The 18,984-nt window shown below is 34.8% G+C and overlaps 1 protein-coding gene across 1 annotated transcript; it reads left to right on the top strand.

Moving 5' to 3' along the window:
* Positions 1–879: 879 nt before the first annotated feature.
* LOC107839459 (glycine-rich cell wall structural protein 1.8) lies at positions 880–2,168 on the top strand. The gene has a single exon (XM_016682959.2). The coding sequence runs from the start codon at positions 915–917 to the stop codon at positions 1,956–1,958; it is 1,044 nt and encodes a 347-aa protein (XP_016538445.1). The 5' UTR covers positions 880–914; the 3' UTR covers positions 1,959–2,168.
* Positions 2,169–18,984: the final 16,816 nt, after the last annotated feature.

The raw sequence follows: 18,984 nt of genomic DNA, 5'->3' as shown, positions 1-18,984 counted from the left end.
AATTTTAATAAAATAATAATGAATTTTAAAATATCTATATATTTTTAAAAAAACCGACCACTGCTTGTCGGTTTTTAAAAAACTACCACTACTTTATCAACCACAAATTTTAATCGGTTTTGTGGTTGGAAATTGGGGAAAACCGACCACATGTGGTCAATTTTTGTGGTCGGTTTCTCCCTTTTTTTAGTAGTGAAGGGACTTCTTTCAAATATCTGTTGTTTAAACAGAAGAGATTAATTTCTATAGACTGACAGTTAAAAGACTCGTTACGCTATGGCCAAAAGAATAATTGATTTATTCATATATACTAAGTGAGACTAGTAAGTGGTACTAACTTGAAAAGTGATGTAGGCCAGTTACCTGCTAAACACATTATAGTCATGCTAATAAAAGTTCTTTAAATCCATATAAAAGCTCAACAACTTGAAAGCTCCGGTCGAATTAAGAACGAACATTACTCTTAAATCAGAAATTCACAGTGCATCACCTTTAATTTATCCAATTAAAAATTAGAAAACACGACACACAAAAAATTACTGCATATAAGTGGAACTAGAATTATATGTAATCAGAATTTGGGAGGAATTCATGAAACTGATTCGGACTTCCAATAAAATGTATATTAAACAGTAAAAAGAATTACCAAGAGAATGATAAGTATACTAAATATTTGTTGTATATACATAAAGAATATGGCAGACAGCACAAACACACTAACTTATCTAATTGCAGTAGGGATTGAAATGATGTGAATACTGTGAGGGTGGATGTAAAATGGACCACTTTGTAGGGACAAAAGGAGCACCCTTTTGTTCTTTTGCATGTGCTTTGTGCACACAGACGCGTTTCTACATCTATAAATACCCTCCAACTCCATGCATTTCCAAATCGTGATTCAAGTACAAATTCCAATGGCTAAGCTTAAAGTTGTTAACATTGTTTTCTTTGTGTTATTAGGTATAGGAATATGTTCAGCCGCTAGAACCCTCCTCACTTACGAACATGTAGGTGTTGGAGGCGGGGTAGGCGCCTATGGTGCAGGCCATGGCATTGGCGGTGGTGCGGGTGTTGCTGTTGCTGGTGGTGGTGGCGGAGGTTCTGGCGGAGGTGGTGGATATGCAGCTGCTGGTGACCACGGTTATGCCGGTGGAGGTGGTAGTGGTGCTGGTGGTGGTTCTGGCTATGCAGCTGGAGGAGAGCATGGAGCAGGATATGCTGGAGGAGGTGGCGGTGGAAGTGGAGCTGGAGGTGGCTATGCAGGCGGAGGACATGACGGTGGATATGCCGGAGGAGGTGGCAGTGGAGGTGGAGCAGGAGGTGGTCATGCTAGCGGAGGATATGATGGTGGATATGCCGGAGGAGGTGGCAGTGGAAGTGGAGCAGGAGGTGGTCATGCTGGCGGAGGACATGATGGTGGATATGCCGGAGGAGGTGGCGGTGGAAGTGGAGCTGGAGGAGGCCATGCTGGCGGAGGACACGATGCTGGATATGCTGGTGGAGGTGGTGAAGGCGGTGGTAGCGGATATGGTGCTGGAGGAGCATCAGATGGTGGATATGGTGCTGGAGGTGGTGGAGGCAGTGGTGGTGGCGGTGGAATTGCGGCAGGTGGAGCACATGGTGGTGGCTATGCTGGAGGCGCCGGAGGAGGTACTGGTGGCGGTTATGGTGCTGGTGGGGCACCAGGAGGTGGATATGGTGGTGGAGGTGGGCATGGAGGTGGTGGTGGTGGTGCCTATGCTGGAGGAGAAGGAGGAGCCTCAGGTGGTGGATATGGTAGCGGAGGAGGAGCTGGTGGTGGTGCAGGAGGAGCACATGGAGGAGCATATGGTGGCGGAGGCGGTAGCGGAGGCGGTGGCGGGGGCGCCTATGCTGGTGGAGGTGAGCATGCTGGTGGATATGGAGGAGGTGCAGGAGGTGGTGAAGGTGGTGGACACGGTGGTGGCTACGCCCCTTGATTGGTCATTCTAATCATGCATCATTTGCAATCTAAGTTTTTCATCTTCTTATCTACACTACATTAAAAAATAATACATGAAATTGTGATAGGAAGATGGCAATATTGTGAAGGCAAAAAAACTGCAGTAAAGACATGCAATCTTAAGTGTAATATCATTTCCTTTAAAAGCAACATTAAGATATATATATAATTGCTTGCATTCTTCGTATTGAAGTGATTCAAACTTTTTCAATCTACAAGTTGCATGCATGCAATAACAATCAATAATATTTGCTTGGGCAAAGTAACCTTTCCAAGGACGATCACAAGGGAACTATTGATCATGAAACATACTTACAAAGATAGAAAAGAACTATATCCACCAGAAAAAATTATTACTCCCTCCGTCCATCTTTACGTGCTCTCTATTAACTCGACACACATCTTAAAAAATAATTAGCAATAAGTGTAATTTTACTATATTACCCTTTTGAATATAATAAATTTAATATTTTAAAAAATGCATAGAACAATAAATATTATCTAATATTAAGTGTAAAATATATACAAAATGGGTGAATTATCCAAAAAAATTTCAAACTAAATAAATATTATTGGACATCTACCAAAAAATTAAAAGTGCAGGGAGAGAGTAGATGGAAGAAGATAAAACTTTGCCGACCATGCAGACATTGTCGGTATATTCCTATTATCATATGATGACTCACTTAGGACAGAAAATCTAAAAACTGTAATGAACTCGTCAGTAAGATTGGCAAATGGGGAATAGCTTATTTAAGTACTAAGTTTCTCTTCGATGTCAGCAAACATTCATTTTCATATGTTTTAGTTTTCACTTTTCTCTCTCTAAGAACTTTTCTCTCAATGCTGAAAATTGAACTTTTTGGAAAACAGTCAAACGAATCATCAGATAAAAATATTAGACCGTTGGCTATGTCAAGTTCAACCAATAATAAACTGCCAGCACAGCAAAACACAACTAATCCTCCTCTAGAACCAGTGGACAATAACATGCCGACCACTGCTTCGATCATCGGCGGCATCCCGAATCTGAAACACAGTCTAAGTTTGGATAAAGACGGGATCTTCAACATCGTAGCTGATAATCCGGAGATTCTCCAAGCTTTGAAGAAAGCTCTCATCTCCAAATCTAAATCTACACCCCAAAGCTATGAAAACCCCAATTCACAAACTCACGCAACAGAGATAAGAGGGGAAAATCAACAAGAAAAGGTTAGCAGTGCAAAACAAAAACACTCCGACCCCAAAATCTCATCAAATTTTGACCCACCGCCGAAAAACAAAACTCCCCCAAATCAAATAGCTCCTAATACTCAAGCCATCACCACTGCAAATGACACCCAAATCAGCAATAACACTGCACAAACCAATAATATAGATGATGATACCCAAGTCCAAACAAAGATTGGTACTGGTAAAGTTAAATCCTCTGTTCCATCAAAACCAACTTTTGCAGCAGCTGTTCAAGAGGCTTTGGCTGCTAAAGATGAATCTGCTAGTAATATTAATATCAAGCACGGTACTCATCTCGGTAAGCCTGCAGTCTATTTCAATGCTGAGGATTATTTTGTTAATCTAGCTAAGGAATGCAAATTTACCATTGTTGGAAAATTTACTAAAGGAAAACCTACCATGGAGGAATTGAGAAAGTTGTTTGTTAGGCAATATCATTTGAAAGGATCTGTGAAGATTGCCTACTACGACTATAGAACCGTATATATTGATTTCACTAACGAGACTAATTTTAATCACATTTACTTCAAGCCTTTCATTCACTTAGGTCAATACACTATGAAAGTCATGAAATGGACTCCAAAATTTTAAGCCGGACGAAGAGACCTCCATCGTACCTGTCTGGATTCTTATTCATAAGTTACCTTGGCATCTTTTTAGATGGGAAATCTTAGCAAGATTAGTACAATCTATAGGGAAGGCTATTGGCCCTGATCAAGCTACTTATTCCAAATCTAGAGGTAATATGGCCAAAGTTAAAGTAGAAATTGATCTGCTACAACCAAAGCAAGACAGTATATGGTTAGGTTTTAATAGACTTGATGGTACAGAAGATGGACAATGGCTTAAAGTTGAATATGAGGGAGCACCAACATACTGTTACTACTGTAAGCACAAGGGCATGAGGAAAAGCAATGTAGAAATAAAGAAGCGAACGTGGCTACTGCGGAAAAATCAAAGGAGGCAACTGAGAAAAAGAATAAAAGTGAGGCTGTTAAGAAATATCAACTAGATGAAGATGGCTTTCAACAAGTCAAAAGAAAGAAATTTGGTAGAAAGAATAAGGAAGTAAAGATCAACGAACCAAATCCCTCCAAAGTTTAAGAAAAAAGGTTGCTACAGTTACTGGTAAGGGAAAACAGAAGGTTGACAGGTATAACAGTGAGCAGACTCACAAACAACAGGCTATCTCCGAGCAAAAAAAGGTACAAGCTAAAAATAAGTAGAGCAGGACTAATCAAATAGCATCAACATCTACTGCCTTACAACAGGTAAAGAAAAGCATACACTCAAAAGCAAAACAAGCAAAATTTAGAGCAGCAACATAATTAGTAAACAGGGAAAGACAAAGGCGAAGGCAAAAATAAGAAGGCAAATTGGGAAGAATCCAAGAGGAATGGAGCAAAAGAACATTATTCAATTACTTCCAAACAAAAAAAAACAAAATAACAGACACACTCAAGACAAAAATAATACTCTTGATGATAAGGATACTAATTCTCTTTCCTCTGAACAAGAAAGGATTGACATGAGAATTACTCATCTGATCAAGATGAAGACAATATTAGTGAACACATAAGGAAAGATCTAACCACAGAGGAAGAAGGTAATGATGGCACTAGTACAGATGACTATGAAAGTATTGAAGAAGAAAATATTGATAGCGATGACGAGGCAGAAAAATTGATTCAAACTCTCACCAACTCTAATAGTAAGAAGAAAATTGAGAAAACTTTTTAAGATGTTGCTGCAAGAACTAACCTCTCTCCAAGAGATAAACACACTAGAAGAAGCAAAACCAACAGAAGTAGAAGATGTGGATATAATTCTCAATCTGTTGTGACTAGATCACAGGCAAAAAACAACAACTTATCGGAGTGATTTATGATTAAATCACTCATATGAAATGTGAGAGGAATTACCTCTCAAGGTTCTTTTGATAAAATAAAAAAACTCAAAAGAAGACACAACATTGCCTTTATGGCCTTAATGGAACCTTTTTACAAAAAATTCAAACTTGACAAGTTCAAAAGATGGCTAGGTTATCAATTTGCTTACTCCAATTGTAACAACAAAATTTGAATTTTTAGTGATCAAATATTTGATTTCATAATTATACAAGACACTGAGCAACAAGTTACTTATAGTATCAATGACTAGGGGAGTACAATCTTTTTCACAGCCGTCTATGCCAAATGTAAACAACATCAAAGAGAGGATCTTTGGAAGGACATAAAAAATATGGCGAATATCATTAATGTTCCATGGTTGATAGTTGGAGACTTCAACTGTATCCTCGATCAAAGTGAAAAAAGAGGGTAATGCTCATAAAATTAGTGATAGTCTTCCTTTTATTAACTGTACTGCAGATTGTTCTTTGATTGATGCAGGTTACACAGGTTCTACTTACACATGGTGCAATGGTAGAAGACCAAATATCAGAATATAGGAAAGGCTGGATAGAGTCCTATTGAATCATAGTTGGTCGCAAAAAATATATAGAAAATGATGTTCATCATCTACTCAGATCAGGATCTGATCTTGCTCCCCTTCTCATCACATTAAAGGACGATCAAACTCCTCATACGAAATACTTTAAATTTTTGGATTTCTGGGTGAATAAACCTGATTTCTTGGAGATTGTTACTCAAGCATGGAATTTTGAAGAAATCAGATCTCATCTTTGGAAATTTCACATGAAGTTGAAAAATACTTGCAAACAACTATCTTGGGGGTCTAAGAATTGCATTGGTAATGTTTTTGATAAGACTAAGGAATTGGAGAGCATGGTTCCAGACATGGAAAACAAATGCATTCAAGATAACAGTGAAGTTAATAGGATGAATCTAAATAAGGCTAATGTTCAATTGATTATAAATACCAAAAGGGAGGAAATGTACTAGAGACAGAAAGCGGGGATAAAATGGTTCAAGGAAGGAGATACTAATACTAAAATTTTTCATTCTGTAATGAATGTAAAAACAAAGAGAATGACTCTCAAAAGAATGAAAAAAGAGGATAATACTTGGATTTAAGGAAATGTGAATATAGCTGGTGAAGACATCAACTTCTTTAGCAAGCAATTTACTGATCCAAGGCATGAATGAGACTTTAACATCCTCAAATACCTTCCCTAAAGTGATTATTGAGGATGACAATCAAATGTTGGGAGCTCCACCTACACTAGATGAAATTAAAGAGGCTAATAGTGTCCCTGGACCAGATGGTGTTTCGGGGAAATTCTATCAACATTGTTGGAATATTATTGCTAAAGATCTTTACCTAATGATTTGTGATTTTTTTGCAGGTACTCAATTACCCATATCACTCACACACACATGCCTTATCTTACTACCGAAAGTGGAGAATCCCCAAAGGTACACAGAGCTAAGACCAATAAGTCTTAGCAACTTCAGCTATAAAATTAGTTCCAAAATATTGAACACCCGACTTACCAAGGTTATTCATAAAATAGTTTCACCAAATCAAACGAGTTTTTTAAAAGGTAGATTTATCTCTGATAATATTATATTGACTCAAGAAATGGTTCATAACATTGGTAAAAATAATACTAATGGTAATGTTGTATTAAAACTTGACATGGCTAAAACTTTTGATAGAGTAGATTGAAAATATCTTTGTTAAGCTCTTAAAACTTTTGGATTCTCTAATTATTGGACTGACATGATTTGGAGGCTTCTTTCAAATAATTAATACTCTGTTAATATTAATGGGGAAAGATATGGTTTCTTCAAATCAAGCAGAGGAATTAAGCAAGATGGTCCCATCTCTCCCTCTCTCTTTATTATTAGCTCTAAACTATTGTCTGTTTTAATGGATCAATTAAAAAATGAGCATTTTGTTCCATATACTGTTAATAAAGGTTGTCTTATTATTACTCATCTTAACTTTGCGGATGATACAATTCTATTCTCTTCAGGAAATTCTTTGTCACTTATGGTCATGATGAATAAACTTGCTATTTATGAAAAATATTTTGGACAACTTATTAATAGGAGCAAATCTTGCTTCTTAGTTGGTCCAAATACTTCTCAATCTATCATTAATGATATCAAACAAGTTACGGATTACAATCAACAAAAGTTTCCTTTTGATTACTTAGGATCTCCTATATACAACGGAAGGAAAAAAGTTGTTTACTTTGAAAAATTAGTTTCTAAGGTTGCAAACCAAATGCAAGGCTAGCAAGGTAAGATGCTTTCTCATGGAGGAAGGGCCGTTCTTATAAAATCTGTCCTTTTCTTTATTCCTTTACATACTCTTTCTGTGATTCAACTTCCCAAAACTACTATTAATCAAATTGAGAAGCTTATGGCTAATTTTTTCAGGAGTGATGGGGATAGAAAAAAGAAAATGCATTGGATAGCTTGGTGGAAATTATGTTTCCCTCCTTTAGAAGGTGGGATTGGTTTTAGATCAATTCAAGACATCAGTAATGCTTTTGGTACTAAAATATGGTGGAATTTCAGAACTAAGAAATCTCTTTTAAAAATATTTCTAGAAAATAAATATTGTCCGAGAGCTCATCCTTTCTATAAAAAATGGGCCACAGGACAGTCTCACATTTGGTAAAGACTTCTAGAATCTAGAAATCATTGTGAAAAATATCTCATTTGAAAAATCTCCAAAGGAGATGTTTCTTTTTGGTGGGATAATTAGATCAGTTCTGGACCTCTAGCTCAGTTTTTTCCATCTACTTATCATTCTAAAAGAACTAAAGTTTCTGAATTCATCAGTAATGGTGTATGGAACTTTAATAAGTTAATTAATATTCTCCCGAGTTACATTGTTGGTCATATTGGTACTATTGATATCATTGACTACAAAACTGATCTTCCTATTTGGACTCCTATTCAAAATGGTCTTTTTACTACTAAGTCTGCTTGGCAAACACTGAGAAAGACTAGAAACACTACCCTTACTGCTACAATGATATGGCATACAAATATTCCTTACAAAATCTCCTTTTTTATGCTTAGGTTAATGAACAACAAACTGCCTATAGATGAAGCCTTACAGAAATTCAGAATTCATGGGCCTTCAAAGTGTAGCTATTGTAAGACGAAAAGTATTGAGAGTGTGGATCACTTATTTAGTGGAGGAGATTTGACAGCTGCAGTCTGAAATTTTTTCTCCAATTGTTGTGGTATCAACAATAGACAAGGAAGAATAAGAGATACACTTATTAAATGGTGGTTGAGCAGTACAAATAATAGAGTCTATACAGTTTTTATACATTGTGTACCTTTATTCATTTGTTGGGAAATCTGGAAAGCTAGATGTAATCATAAATATGAAGACATCAAAAGCTCTTCAGATACTATCATCAACAAGGTTATTTATCAAATCAGAATGCTTGTGGCATGCCAGTTTCCACAAGTCTAGCTTAAGCAGCAGTGGCGTAACACTCTTCTCCATATCGAAAATCTCGAATCTAGGATTAATATCAAATGTCTTAGGTGGAGAAGACCTATCTCTGGTAGATTTAAACTAAATACAAATGGATGTAGCAAAGAAAATCCAAGAAGTACAGGAGGATGCGGTGTTCTTTGGGATGAAAATGGACAGATGATCATGGCTTATTCAGAATACAATGGTGAATGTTCCAACAATATTACAGATTCTAAAGCTATTTTATGTTGAATAACATGGTGCATGACAAATGGTTTCAAAGATGTGAACATTGAATTAGATTCTATGCTAGTTGTCAAAATGATCAATGAGCAGACTAAGGTCCATTTTCATATTATACCGATCATACACCAAATCAACAAGCTTAAGAGACAGGGTAGTTATAAGTTTCAACATTGCTATAGAGAAACTAATAACTTGATAGATTATTTGGCAAACTTGGGTGAGAGACAAAAACAAAGCTCTTTCTTTACATAGAATTTGACCTTGCCTAATGGGATCAAAAACTGGTTGAAGAATGACATGGATGGAAGTCCAATTTTCAGAATTCGAGCTTAGAGAAACTCTTTTGACAATGGTTACTTTTATTTATATATTTTGATTTGGGCATATTTATATTTTTCTCGTATTAGTGGAAGCTATTACGTTCACAACTTTAAAGTACAATCCCATTTGCTTTGACAGAGGGACTCTTTTGTACAAGGATGAACTCTTCATTCTTCTTATTTCTCAAGGTGCTTTGGACAAAATTCCAACACACCATTTTATAATTTTATTTCTATCAATATATAGATTAGGCTAAGACTAATCCCCATCAATGGTGGTTTAAAAAAAAAAGTTTCTCTTCAATGTTAATGTCCAAACATAAGAGAAAGTGGATTCATCACTTAAATTTATGAATTATTCTTTTCAATCAAATAAATATTTCACTACAGGGTAATAAATGAATTTTCAGTGAAATATTTAAGCTTAAGACCATAAATAATTCTTTTTTCACTTTTTAAACTAGATGTCATATTAAAATCATAACAAAAGAAATATATCTTTTCCTACACCTCAGGACGGCTAACCTTAAGATATCTCATTATATGGTAAATTTGTGATATCACAAGAGATGGCTTAACATGGTATGTTGATTTTAGGGTGTATTCGGTAGATATTTTCAACCTTTCAGGATGTCTGATTGGTCAAAATTGTTGTAAATCATTTTATTTTCTTCTAAAAATAATATCTTAAAAATTAGAAAAATAATTTTCCTAAAAAAAAGTAGGGAAAATAAATTTTGAAATGGATATTTTATGTTAATTGTATCTTTCCTATTCTCAAACACACCTCATCATAACTCTCACTCCCACCATTATTGCCCCATCTCCACCAACCAACACCCCTATACCTTACTCCCATTTTTATAGCATATATTTAGATTATATATATATACAAATATTTTTAAAATAATATATGTACTTACATACAAATACGAGGTAATATTTGAAGTCCGCCCTTTGTACCGCCCACACCCTTTGTCATTGTTAATTAACATATTATAATATTTGAAGTCTTATATTATGTTTGGTCAAACTTCAAAAATCAACTTATTTTGAGAAATACTTTTTAAAGTACTTTTCAAAAAAAAAAAATAAATTTTTTTGACAAGAAACTGTTTGTGTTTGATTAATAAATTTTAAAAATACTTTTGTGTAGCAAGTGTTTGGTCAAACTTTTAAAAGTACTTTTAAGTATATATTTTTTTTTAATCAAAAGTGCTTTGAGGGAAAAACATTTTTTTAGTTTATAAAAATCTGCTTCTGCTACTAGCCAAAAACACTTATTTTCTCTCGAAAGCTTGGCTAAACACCACAATTTTTTTTTTTTTTAAATAAACACTTTTGAAAAAAAAAGCAATTTTAAGAAAAAATAAACTTGTCCAAATAGGCTATTAAACTTATATTTGTTTGAGACATATTATTATTAACTATAGCTCTACCAAATTTGGACTGGGGAGGAGGTTAGGGGAATTAGGAGTACAATCTCACCCCAACCCCAACCGCCACACATGCATACAATTGGGTGAAGATTGAACCTTGTTGTATGTTTAGGTTTTGATCATTTTCAAACTACCATGCAAGGAACCTGGTTTATAGTGTTTTTAACTTTTGGAAAGATGAACTGTATGCAACTGTTAAATTATATTTTTTTGTAGTTGGTTGGTAGCACTGTAGCAGAGACACTGCAGGACAGACCAACCTTGACCAATGAAATGCTTCCTAGGTATTTCTCTCTCTTATAAAAGAAATAAGTGACAAGAGAAAAACCTAATTTTTACAATTAAGTTTTCATCTCTAAAAAGTAAAATTCATTCTCTTAAGAACACTGCTCACTTCAACGAAGGGACTTGAGAGAGTATTGTTTAGTATTTTTTGGATTTCGAGTTTTTTATCTTGCTCTTATCTTATAAATCTACTCCCAAGTTATACAGGATTGTAGATTATTTACTTGTCTAAGTTTATAGTTGAGTCGTATTAACGAGAGTTAGTTGGTCGAATCTTCTATTATTTAGTCAAGTCTTTTTTCAACACTGTTTTGATGTATCTCTTGGGTAGAGTTACCTAGGAGTGTGGACTACAGCTCCCCCATGTGTTGGTATGGTAGAGTTACTGTATTTCTCTTGTGATAAAATTATTGCAAGGAATTAGATTTAAGAGTTTAATTCTTGTGATTGTTGGAGTTTTTAAGTTAATTTTTGATGGCTTGTTAGGCCCTTTTATTTAAAATCAAATATATACACAAAAATTAGTTTGGCCAAATAGCCCCAAAAGAAAATAACCAACAAGGAAAAAATTTACCATATTTGTGACCCGACACAACTCGAGTTTACCCTTTATAAACAAGGAGCTTGCCCTAAATGCCATACATCACTTTCAAATTCTCTCCTTTCTTCTAGATGCTCCCCTTCAACAGTTCTCGAAACCTAAAGCTCCATCGTCTCCTTTTGTGGGTTTGGTTCCACCTTGCTCTTCTCTATTTCTTACTAATCTAGCTCACAAAAGAGCATTCTCTGCTCAGAGGTACTCGATTTTGATTTGTACTTCCTTTTGCTCCCCTGTCCCTATCTAACCTCTTTACTTCTTCTACAGTTGGTAATGTGTCTCCAACCATCGTATGGATTTGATGGAGGTAGCCATCTAAAATTTACAGCTCGACCAACAATATGTACCATTTCTACTATCTCTGCTCTTTTATTTAGATATGATAGTTTATTCTTTATTTTAGCTGACTTTTAACCTGCTCAAGATTATAAGTGCTTGGAATCGTGCTGACCCTCTTTCTTGAATGATCAAGATGGTGTCGTACCGTCGTATGGATTTGATGGAGGTAGCCATCTGAAATTCACAGCTCGACCAACAATATGAACCATTTCTACTATCTCTGCTCTTTTATTTAGATATGATAAATTATTCTTTATTTTAGCTGACTTTTAACCTGCTCAAGATTATGAGTGCTTGGAATCCTGTTGACCTCCGTTCTTGAATGATCAAGATGGTGTCGTACCCCTAATTTTTTGGTGAAAATTTTTGTGTACTAACATAAATTAACAAAACCTTAATTAGCATAGTTGTGATGACCCTAAAAGGGCATACCCTTGTGTAAATATGTCTGCTACTTCTCTCTATTTTCTGTTATCTACTTATTTAGGATGTATTATCATGTGACTTGATCGTCTTGATTCTTATCCTTATTACTAGAATTTGTGCTTTTTAGTGTTGATAATTCATTTCCCTAGTACTAGTAGCTACCTAAAATGATTACACTCATGTGTGCGCCTGCTATTGTCTGCTTGGTTAGCTAAATAATCTGCCGTCTGATTGCCTTCTCTGAATATGTGTTTAATTTAGACCTTTTGTCTATTTACTTCATTCTGTAGGTTGTCCAAAAACTTTGAAATTTTTCATGGGATCTTTCATACTTTTTGAATAATGTTATTTAAGGCTAGAGAGTCCATTTATATTAGCATTTCTTGAAATCCTCTAGCTTCACTGTACTTTAGTACATTATAAACAACTCTTGATCCTGCCTCTATTTTCATAGAAATTCCTATCCCTTGTGCCTGTGCATATATTAAATCTCCATTATGATCCCTGATACAAAAACCATATGCACTTTTACTGGGTTTTCTTTACTAGGCCCATCTGTATTACACTTCATTCTTTCATTATCTAAAAATTTCCAATGTACTAAATGGTGACATATTTTAGGCTTATATGTTCCTAAAACATTTACCATTTTAATCCACTCCTTCCCATTGAGTTTAATTTAGGGTACCTGCACTTGCAACATTAACTAAATAGTCTTTTGTACTTGATATACCAGTGCTTTAAATGTAGTGACTCCTCCATGTTTGATGTTGTTTCTTCTTTTCCAAAGTTTCCACATTATCACAAGTCGAATAGTTCTATGACATTTTGTAATTTTCTTGGTGCTTTTAAGTACCACCATGTGTTGATGGTATGCATCAAGTTCCCTTCTTCAATGTCCAGACCTGTACATATAGCAAAATGCTTTTATATCTTTAGTCTATGGGAGCGTTTAGAAATACGAGGGATATAGTTTTCTGGTGTATTGTTTCACAATACCAATACTTGAAAACTAAATTTACCTTTATCATTAATAAATTATCATATGTTGCAATTCTCCGTTGATCCAGAAAGTCAATCCCTTTATCCATATCATATCAAACTATCCCTTTTCTCCCCTCTATGCCTCATAATCTCCCAGGCCATTTTAACAAAAAAATTTCCATTGAAATTGTCCAGCCACTAAGCTCTGTATTTTTTTCCCTTCTATCAATAATGGGGAAATATTCTCCATTGTATGATTTTTCATATCCTTAAAAGTATATTGTAGTGCCTCATTTCTTTCCCATTGACATTCACTTATAAAGAGTTTCACTTTTATTTCCTCCTCCCCTGTTCTATCATCCTATACATAGCAGAGGTCTCCTTGATTGGTCTATTTGTTATACCAAAAACTAACATTTCCTGATTTGATCTGCCACCATATGTTATGCTCCACTTCTTTTCTGACTGTGATCATTTTCCTTCACACATAAAATGCCCTGCTAACTTGAGCCATTACAGGATGTCACTTCTTGCAATATTTTCTCCACATAAAATCTACCTGCAAGGAGTTTGTGGAAGTTCAAAATACCTACCATAGCTTAGAAAAAACTGCATATGATAGATAATGCAAGGATCTAAACTCAACTCCTCATTCTTTCCTTTAACACCACTAATATGTCCCAAAAAAAACTTAGCTAAAATCCTATGAATTCGATCAATCACTCGTTTTGGTGGGTTTATAGTAGACATAAGGTATATAGACATTTATTGTAAGACATGGGCTATTATAAGTACATACCTTCCTACATATATAAGCAACTTATTTTGCCACCCCAATATTCTCTTTGCCACCTTCTTCATCATATTTTCAAAGTATAATTTCTTTTTTCCTTTTATCAAAGATAGGACTACCTAGATAAGTGAAGAAAAAATAGCCTTAAGCAACTTCTTTAATTTTTTTTTATTCTGTGAAAGTCAGTTATTTAAACCTTTTCATGCAAATAGATATAGCTTCTTGTGAGATTTATCAATTTTTCTAAAATAAACTCATATCTCTTTAATATATTTATCATTTTCTTCATTAAGCTCTCTTTCCTTGAGCAAAAAAGAATATGATCATTTGCATAAGATAGACGATTTTATCCTTACTCTATTTTGGAAAGTCAAATCCCTTGTTATCTAAATCTTTGCTTAAAACTCTTACTAATACCTCTGCTACAATGATAAATAAAGTAGGGGATAAAGGATCACCCTAATTTAATCCTCTTGACGATTCAAAAAAATCGAAGGATTGACCATTCACTAGCATTGTTCACCAATTGTTTGAAATCAATATTCATATATTACCTGTCACCCTTTCTAAAAATACGAACCTTCTCATTAATTTATTTTGGAATATCAGGATACTCTATCATAGGTTTTTGTCATGTCCAGCTTGACCGCAATATTATGAAACTAATTCCTTCTGTTAATGTCCTTAATGATCTCCCGAGACAGAAAAATATTTTCAGCAATATTCTTTCCTTTCATAAACCCTGATAGGTTTCTTGATATTATATGTGGACGAAAATGGTACTATTCTCCTATGCAACATCTTAGATATGATTTTGTTAGCAAAAGAACTTAGGCTTATGGGCCTTAGATTTGAGAATTTGCTAACAACCTCTTTTTTGGAATCAATAATACGCTTGTATGTGTTATATACTTAAGCAACTTACTCTCATAGAAAAAAAGCTTTCACCATTTTCCGCATATCCTCCCCTATTATGTCCCAATAAGCTTGAAAGAGACCACCTGAATATCCATCTAGCCTACAAGCACTATTTTTGTTCAAATTGAAAATAACTTCCTTCACTTCCTCTTTGGTAGGATTTTTATCATCTCCTTGATCATTTTTTCAGGGATAATTATGCTAAGAATATGATCTAGCATAAAGTAATCCTCATTTTTGTTGCTCTCTTTATTTTTTTCTAAAAACATTAACTGCCTCATCTCCAATGTTTGAGTTCATTTTATAATCTCTCTTTGCTCATTTTGTATCTCAGATATCATAAGCTTTCTCCTTCTTCCTTTCACATAAGAGTAAAAGAATTTAATGTTTTTGTCACCCCTTTTGAACCATTGTATGCCAAACTTTTGTTTCTAGTATTCCTCTTCAACTTGATAATACTTTTTGAGATCATTCTTAATTTTTGCAAATTCCTATTTATTCGCCTATGTTGGGTTAACCTTCACTGGTGCTTCTATCATTCTTGATACATCTTCAAGTGTTGCAATATTCAAAAAGATATCACTGTGAGTGTTTCTACTCTATGTTGCCAGTACCCTCTTTAGCTTCTTCATCTTCTACCACACCATATAAAAAGGATTTCCTTCAACCTCTTCTTTCTATATATTATAGCAACTCTCTTAAATGTTTGGTGCTTTATCTAAAATCTTAAGAACCTCACAAACTTAACAATACCTTTTGTTCATTCTTACATAATTCATGTAGAGTATGATTTGATCCTTGTCAAATCAAGTGATGTACTTCACTTGTGGGAATTCCTAAATGAACTCCTGGTTGCCCAATACCTTATTCAGCCTTTTAAAAATACACTCCTTCTCAATTTTCCCATTCCACTAGGTATAAGCACTTCTAGTGTATTTCAATTTCATTAGTTTGCATGAGCTTAAATATTGTGCAAAATATCAAGAATAACTCTTGACATATACTATTGTAATTGTTATTTCCTTTTGACTGATAACATGAGTGAATTGTATTTGTTGGATGGAAATTGATTTTAAAAAATCATATCAATTTGCATTCCAAAACACCCATATTTTTGCTGAACTATTCAGAACTACATTCTCTATCTCCAACTTTATTCTATAGTTTTCTAACTCCTGATACCCTTGGAAAGGCTTTAAAAGGTCTATATGATGTCTCTAAAACTACACCTTCAATCGAAGGATAAAGTGGTTGATGTCAACATATAGTAACCCAACTAGGTTGGGGTCAATCCTACAAGGAATACGTCAGAAATCATTCTCGAACTTGTTGAAATCACCAGGCACTATAGGAAAGTAAAAAAAGGGATTTGTAATAAATAGCAAGAAGTATCAAGAATTAGATTCTTGAGGTTTTAATCAATCTAATATGAACAGTAGGCTTGTGTTCTCCCTGACTTCTAACTTCCCAAATTTATCATGCACTGCCAAACTGTTTTGATATCTTACTTGCAGAATCTGACAAGTTATATATCATCAACCGCCTCTAAACATATTTTGGTGAATTTCACTCATCTTCTCTCGGTCTCAGAGTGTCGTGTTACTAATCCTTGCCTTAGACCCCAGTTTCAACTATCTCTTCTCTGTCCCAAGTTGATTAGATAAAAGTTAATCATCTTAATAGATAGTACAAATAAGCTTATTTCGGAAGTTAAACCCATCTCACTGTTGTGATCTCCTTTTTTCCAATCTCTACCTCCCTTTTGCATTTGTAGTGAATACAGGGTGGATCCTAATGGTCGCCATCGCTAAGAAATCAATAAGAACGAAGAAAACCACATTACAAGCAAGAATCTTTATCTAAAACAACTTGACACTTTCTCTACTTTGATTATCCGCCAGGGTTTCCACAATCCTAACTAAGGAAATTATTCGCTCATAGTTATGAGATCATTCATGAGATTTACAGACAAAATCGTAGAATCAATCTCAAAATAATGAATAAAGAAAACCCAAAGTCTTAAATTGAATAACAAACCAAAAACATACCAAGAACAATAAGATCACAAAATCATAAGTCGACTTGAAACCAAAAGATGTTTTTGAATGATGTAACTTAGCTACAAAGGGCCTATTTCTGGGAATGTCTTATCTAAGAATGTAAAAAGGGTATTTATAAATTACAAAGAAACCGTAGAATTAAAATACTAAAAAAAGAGAAAAACTTGACTAAACGTACATAATAAGGATTAAAAATATCATAGGAGTGTATTTAGGTTACATTGAAACCCTAGGAAATAAATCCAAATCAATCCTGAAAAAATGCACCAACGACCATCTGCGAACCTTCCTACGGTGCATAGGTGGCACCTACGGCCATAGGTGGGGGGGCGTAGTTGCCAGTCCCAAAATTTTATCTCTATTTTTGCAAGTTCTTATACATTTAGACCTACCTACGCCCAGTAGGTGGTACCTACAGGGCGTAGGTGACAAGTAAGTGGCCATATTTTAGCTTTTTGTTTCATTTTCTTCCAGTTAGCTTTCAACACCTAGTTTTCTGCAAAATCTCTCCAAAACACATCAAATCATACAAAATAGACTTAAGTACATGCATATTCTTCAAGTTTAAGTATCATAGGTGCTAGAAAACCATGGCACATCAAGACCCTCGACTTCGAACATTGCATGTCCTCAGGCAATAAAATATAACAAAACAATACGACGATGCTTAACCAAAAGAAACCTATGATGCCTATGTCGGTCAATCATCAAATTTAGCTCAAAATACATCACCCTCTCAAAGTTCAACACTTTAAAACCAATTGTGCGTAACTATGAAGCACAACAATGTAACACAAAGAAATCAAGCTATGACATTGCACTAGCAGCAAACAACTATACATATGCACAAGTTACACTACCCGGACAAGTAAGCATCTAGCAATACAACCCATCTGCCCTCACATCAAAAAATTCTTAATCACTCATATGAAATCATGCATGTCAATGCAGGGATGGTCAAGAGACACTCACTGTAAGACTGTATAAATCATAAGCTTCACTCAGTCTTTAAAGCTTATAGAGGGGTCCCAAAGTTAGAAAATTTCATCTAGGTATTAGAACTTAGTCCTTTCTAAGACCTTCGAACTTCAGTGAATTAATTTATGACCTTTCCGACCTTAAAAAGTTAATTTTAAAGTTGGGCCATATTCAGGGATGGAAATAGCATGTCGCGGGTAAGTTTCAGATTTTTCGGATGAGGATTAGATCGAATACAAATTTCAAAAACAGTAGCTCACCGCGATTGGGCCACATCGCGGTGAGCATAGCGATGGCCACTCTACCACGTCGTGGTGAGGCTTTAATCTGCATTTAAGTTACGGAATTTTTAATCCCAAGGGCATCTTTGACATTTCCAATGAACTAGGTGAGCCTAAAATATGAAATTTTTCCCATATAACCTAAATATATCATTATTCACTTTATTGTTCCCTAATTTCATCATCTTTTCTCAAAAGCAAGAAACCCTAGTTTCAAAAATTCAAGAACAAGACTCAAGAATTCCTTCAAGAACCTTCAAGGGATTAATATTCGAAGGTATGTTAGATGTTTATTCATGGGTCTCTTCCACCCATGAATCCCAAGAATCTCTTTTCAAAGTACAAGATTGTGTATTTATGAGTTTTCATGATTTATCTGAATTGAAGTTCATGTTTATGTTGTTGTTGGGTGTTGATTCATGTTTTAGATTACAAGTTTTAAGATTTGATCCTAGTATGTGATGATTTGCATGATGTTCATGATAAATCTTTCAAGTTGCAAGTTCATTGATATAGCCATGATACCTAGATATAGTAAATTATTGTATAACCAAAGCACGTTCCCCATATGTTTGATAAAATATCTATGTGAATGAAGTAGTGCCATTATAGCATGTCAACATGAGATCCCCATTTATGTACAAGTTAATGCATGCTAAGTGTTTGATGAAAGGCCTTAGTGAATGAATCA

Source organism: Capsicum annuum, chromosome 6 (genome assembly GCF_002878395.1).
Source record: "Capsicum annuum cultivar UCD-10X-F1 chromosome 6, UCD10Xv1.1, whole genome shotgun sequence".
Lineage (NCBI taxonomy): Eukaryota > Viridiplantae > Streptophyta > Magnoliopsida > Solanales > Solanaceae > Capsicum > Capsicum annuum.
Note: the sequence above shows the minus strand (reverse complement) of the source record. Positions and strands in the feature narration are given on the sequence as shown.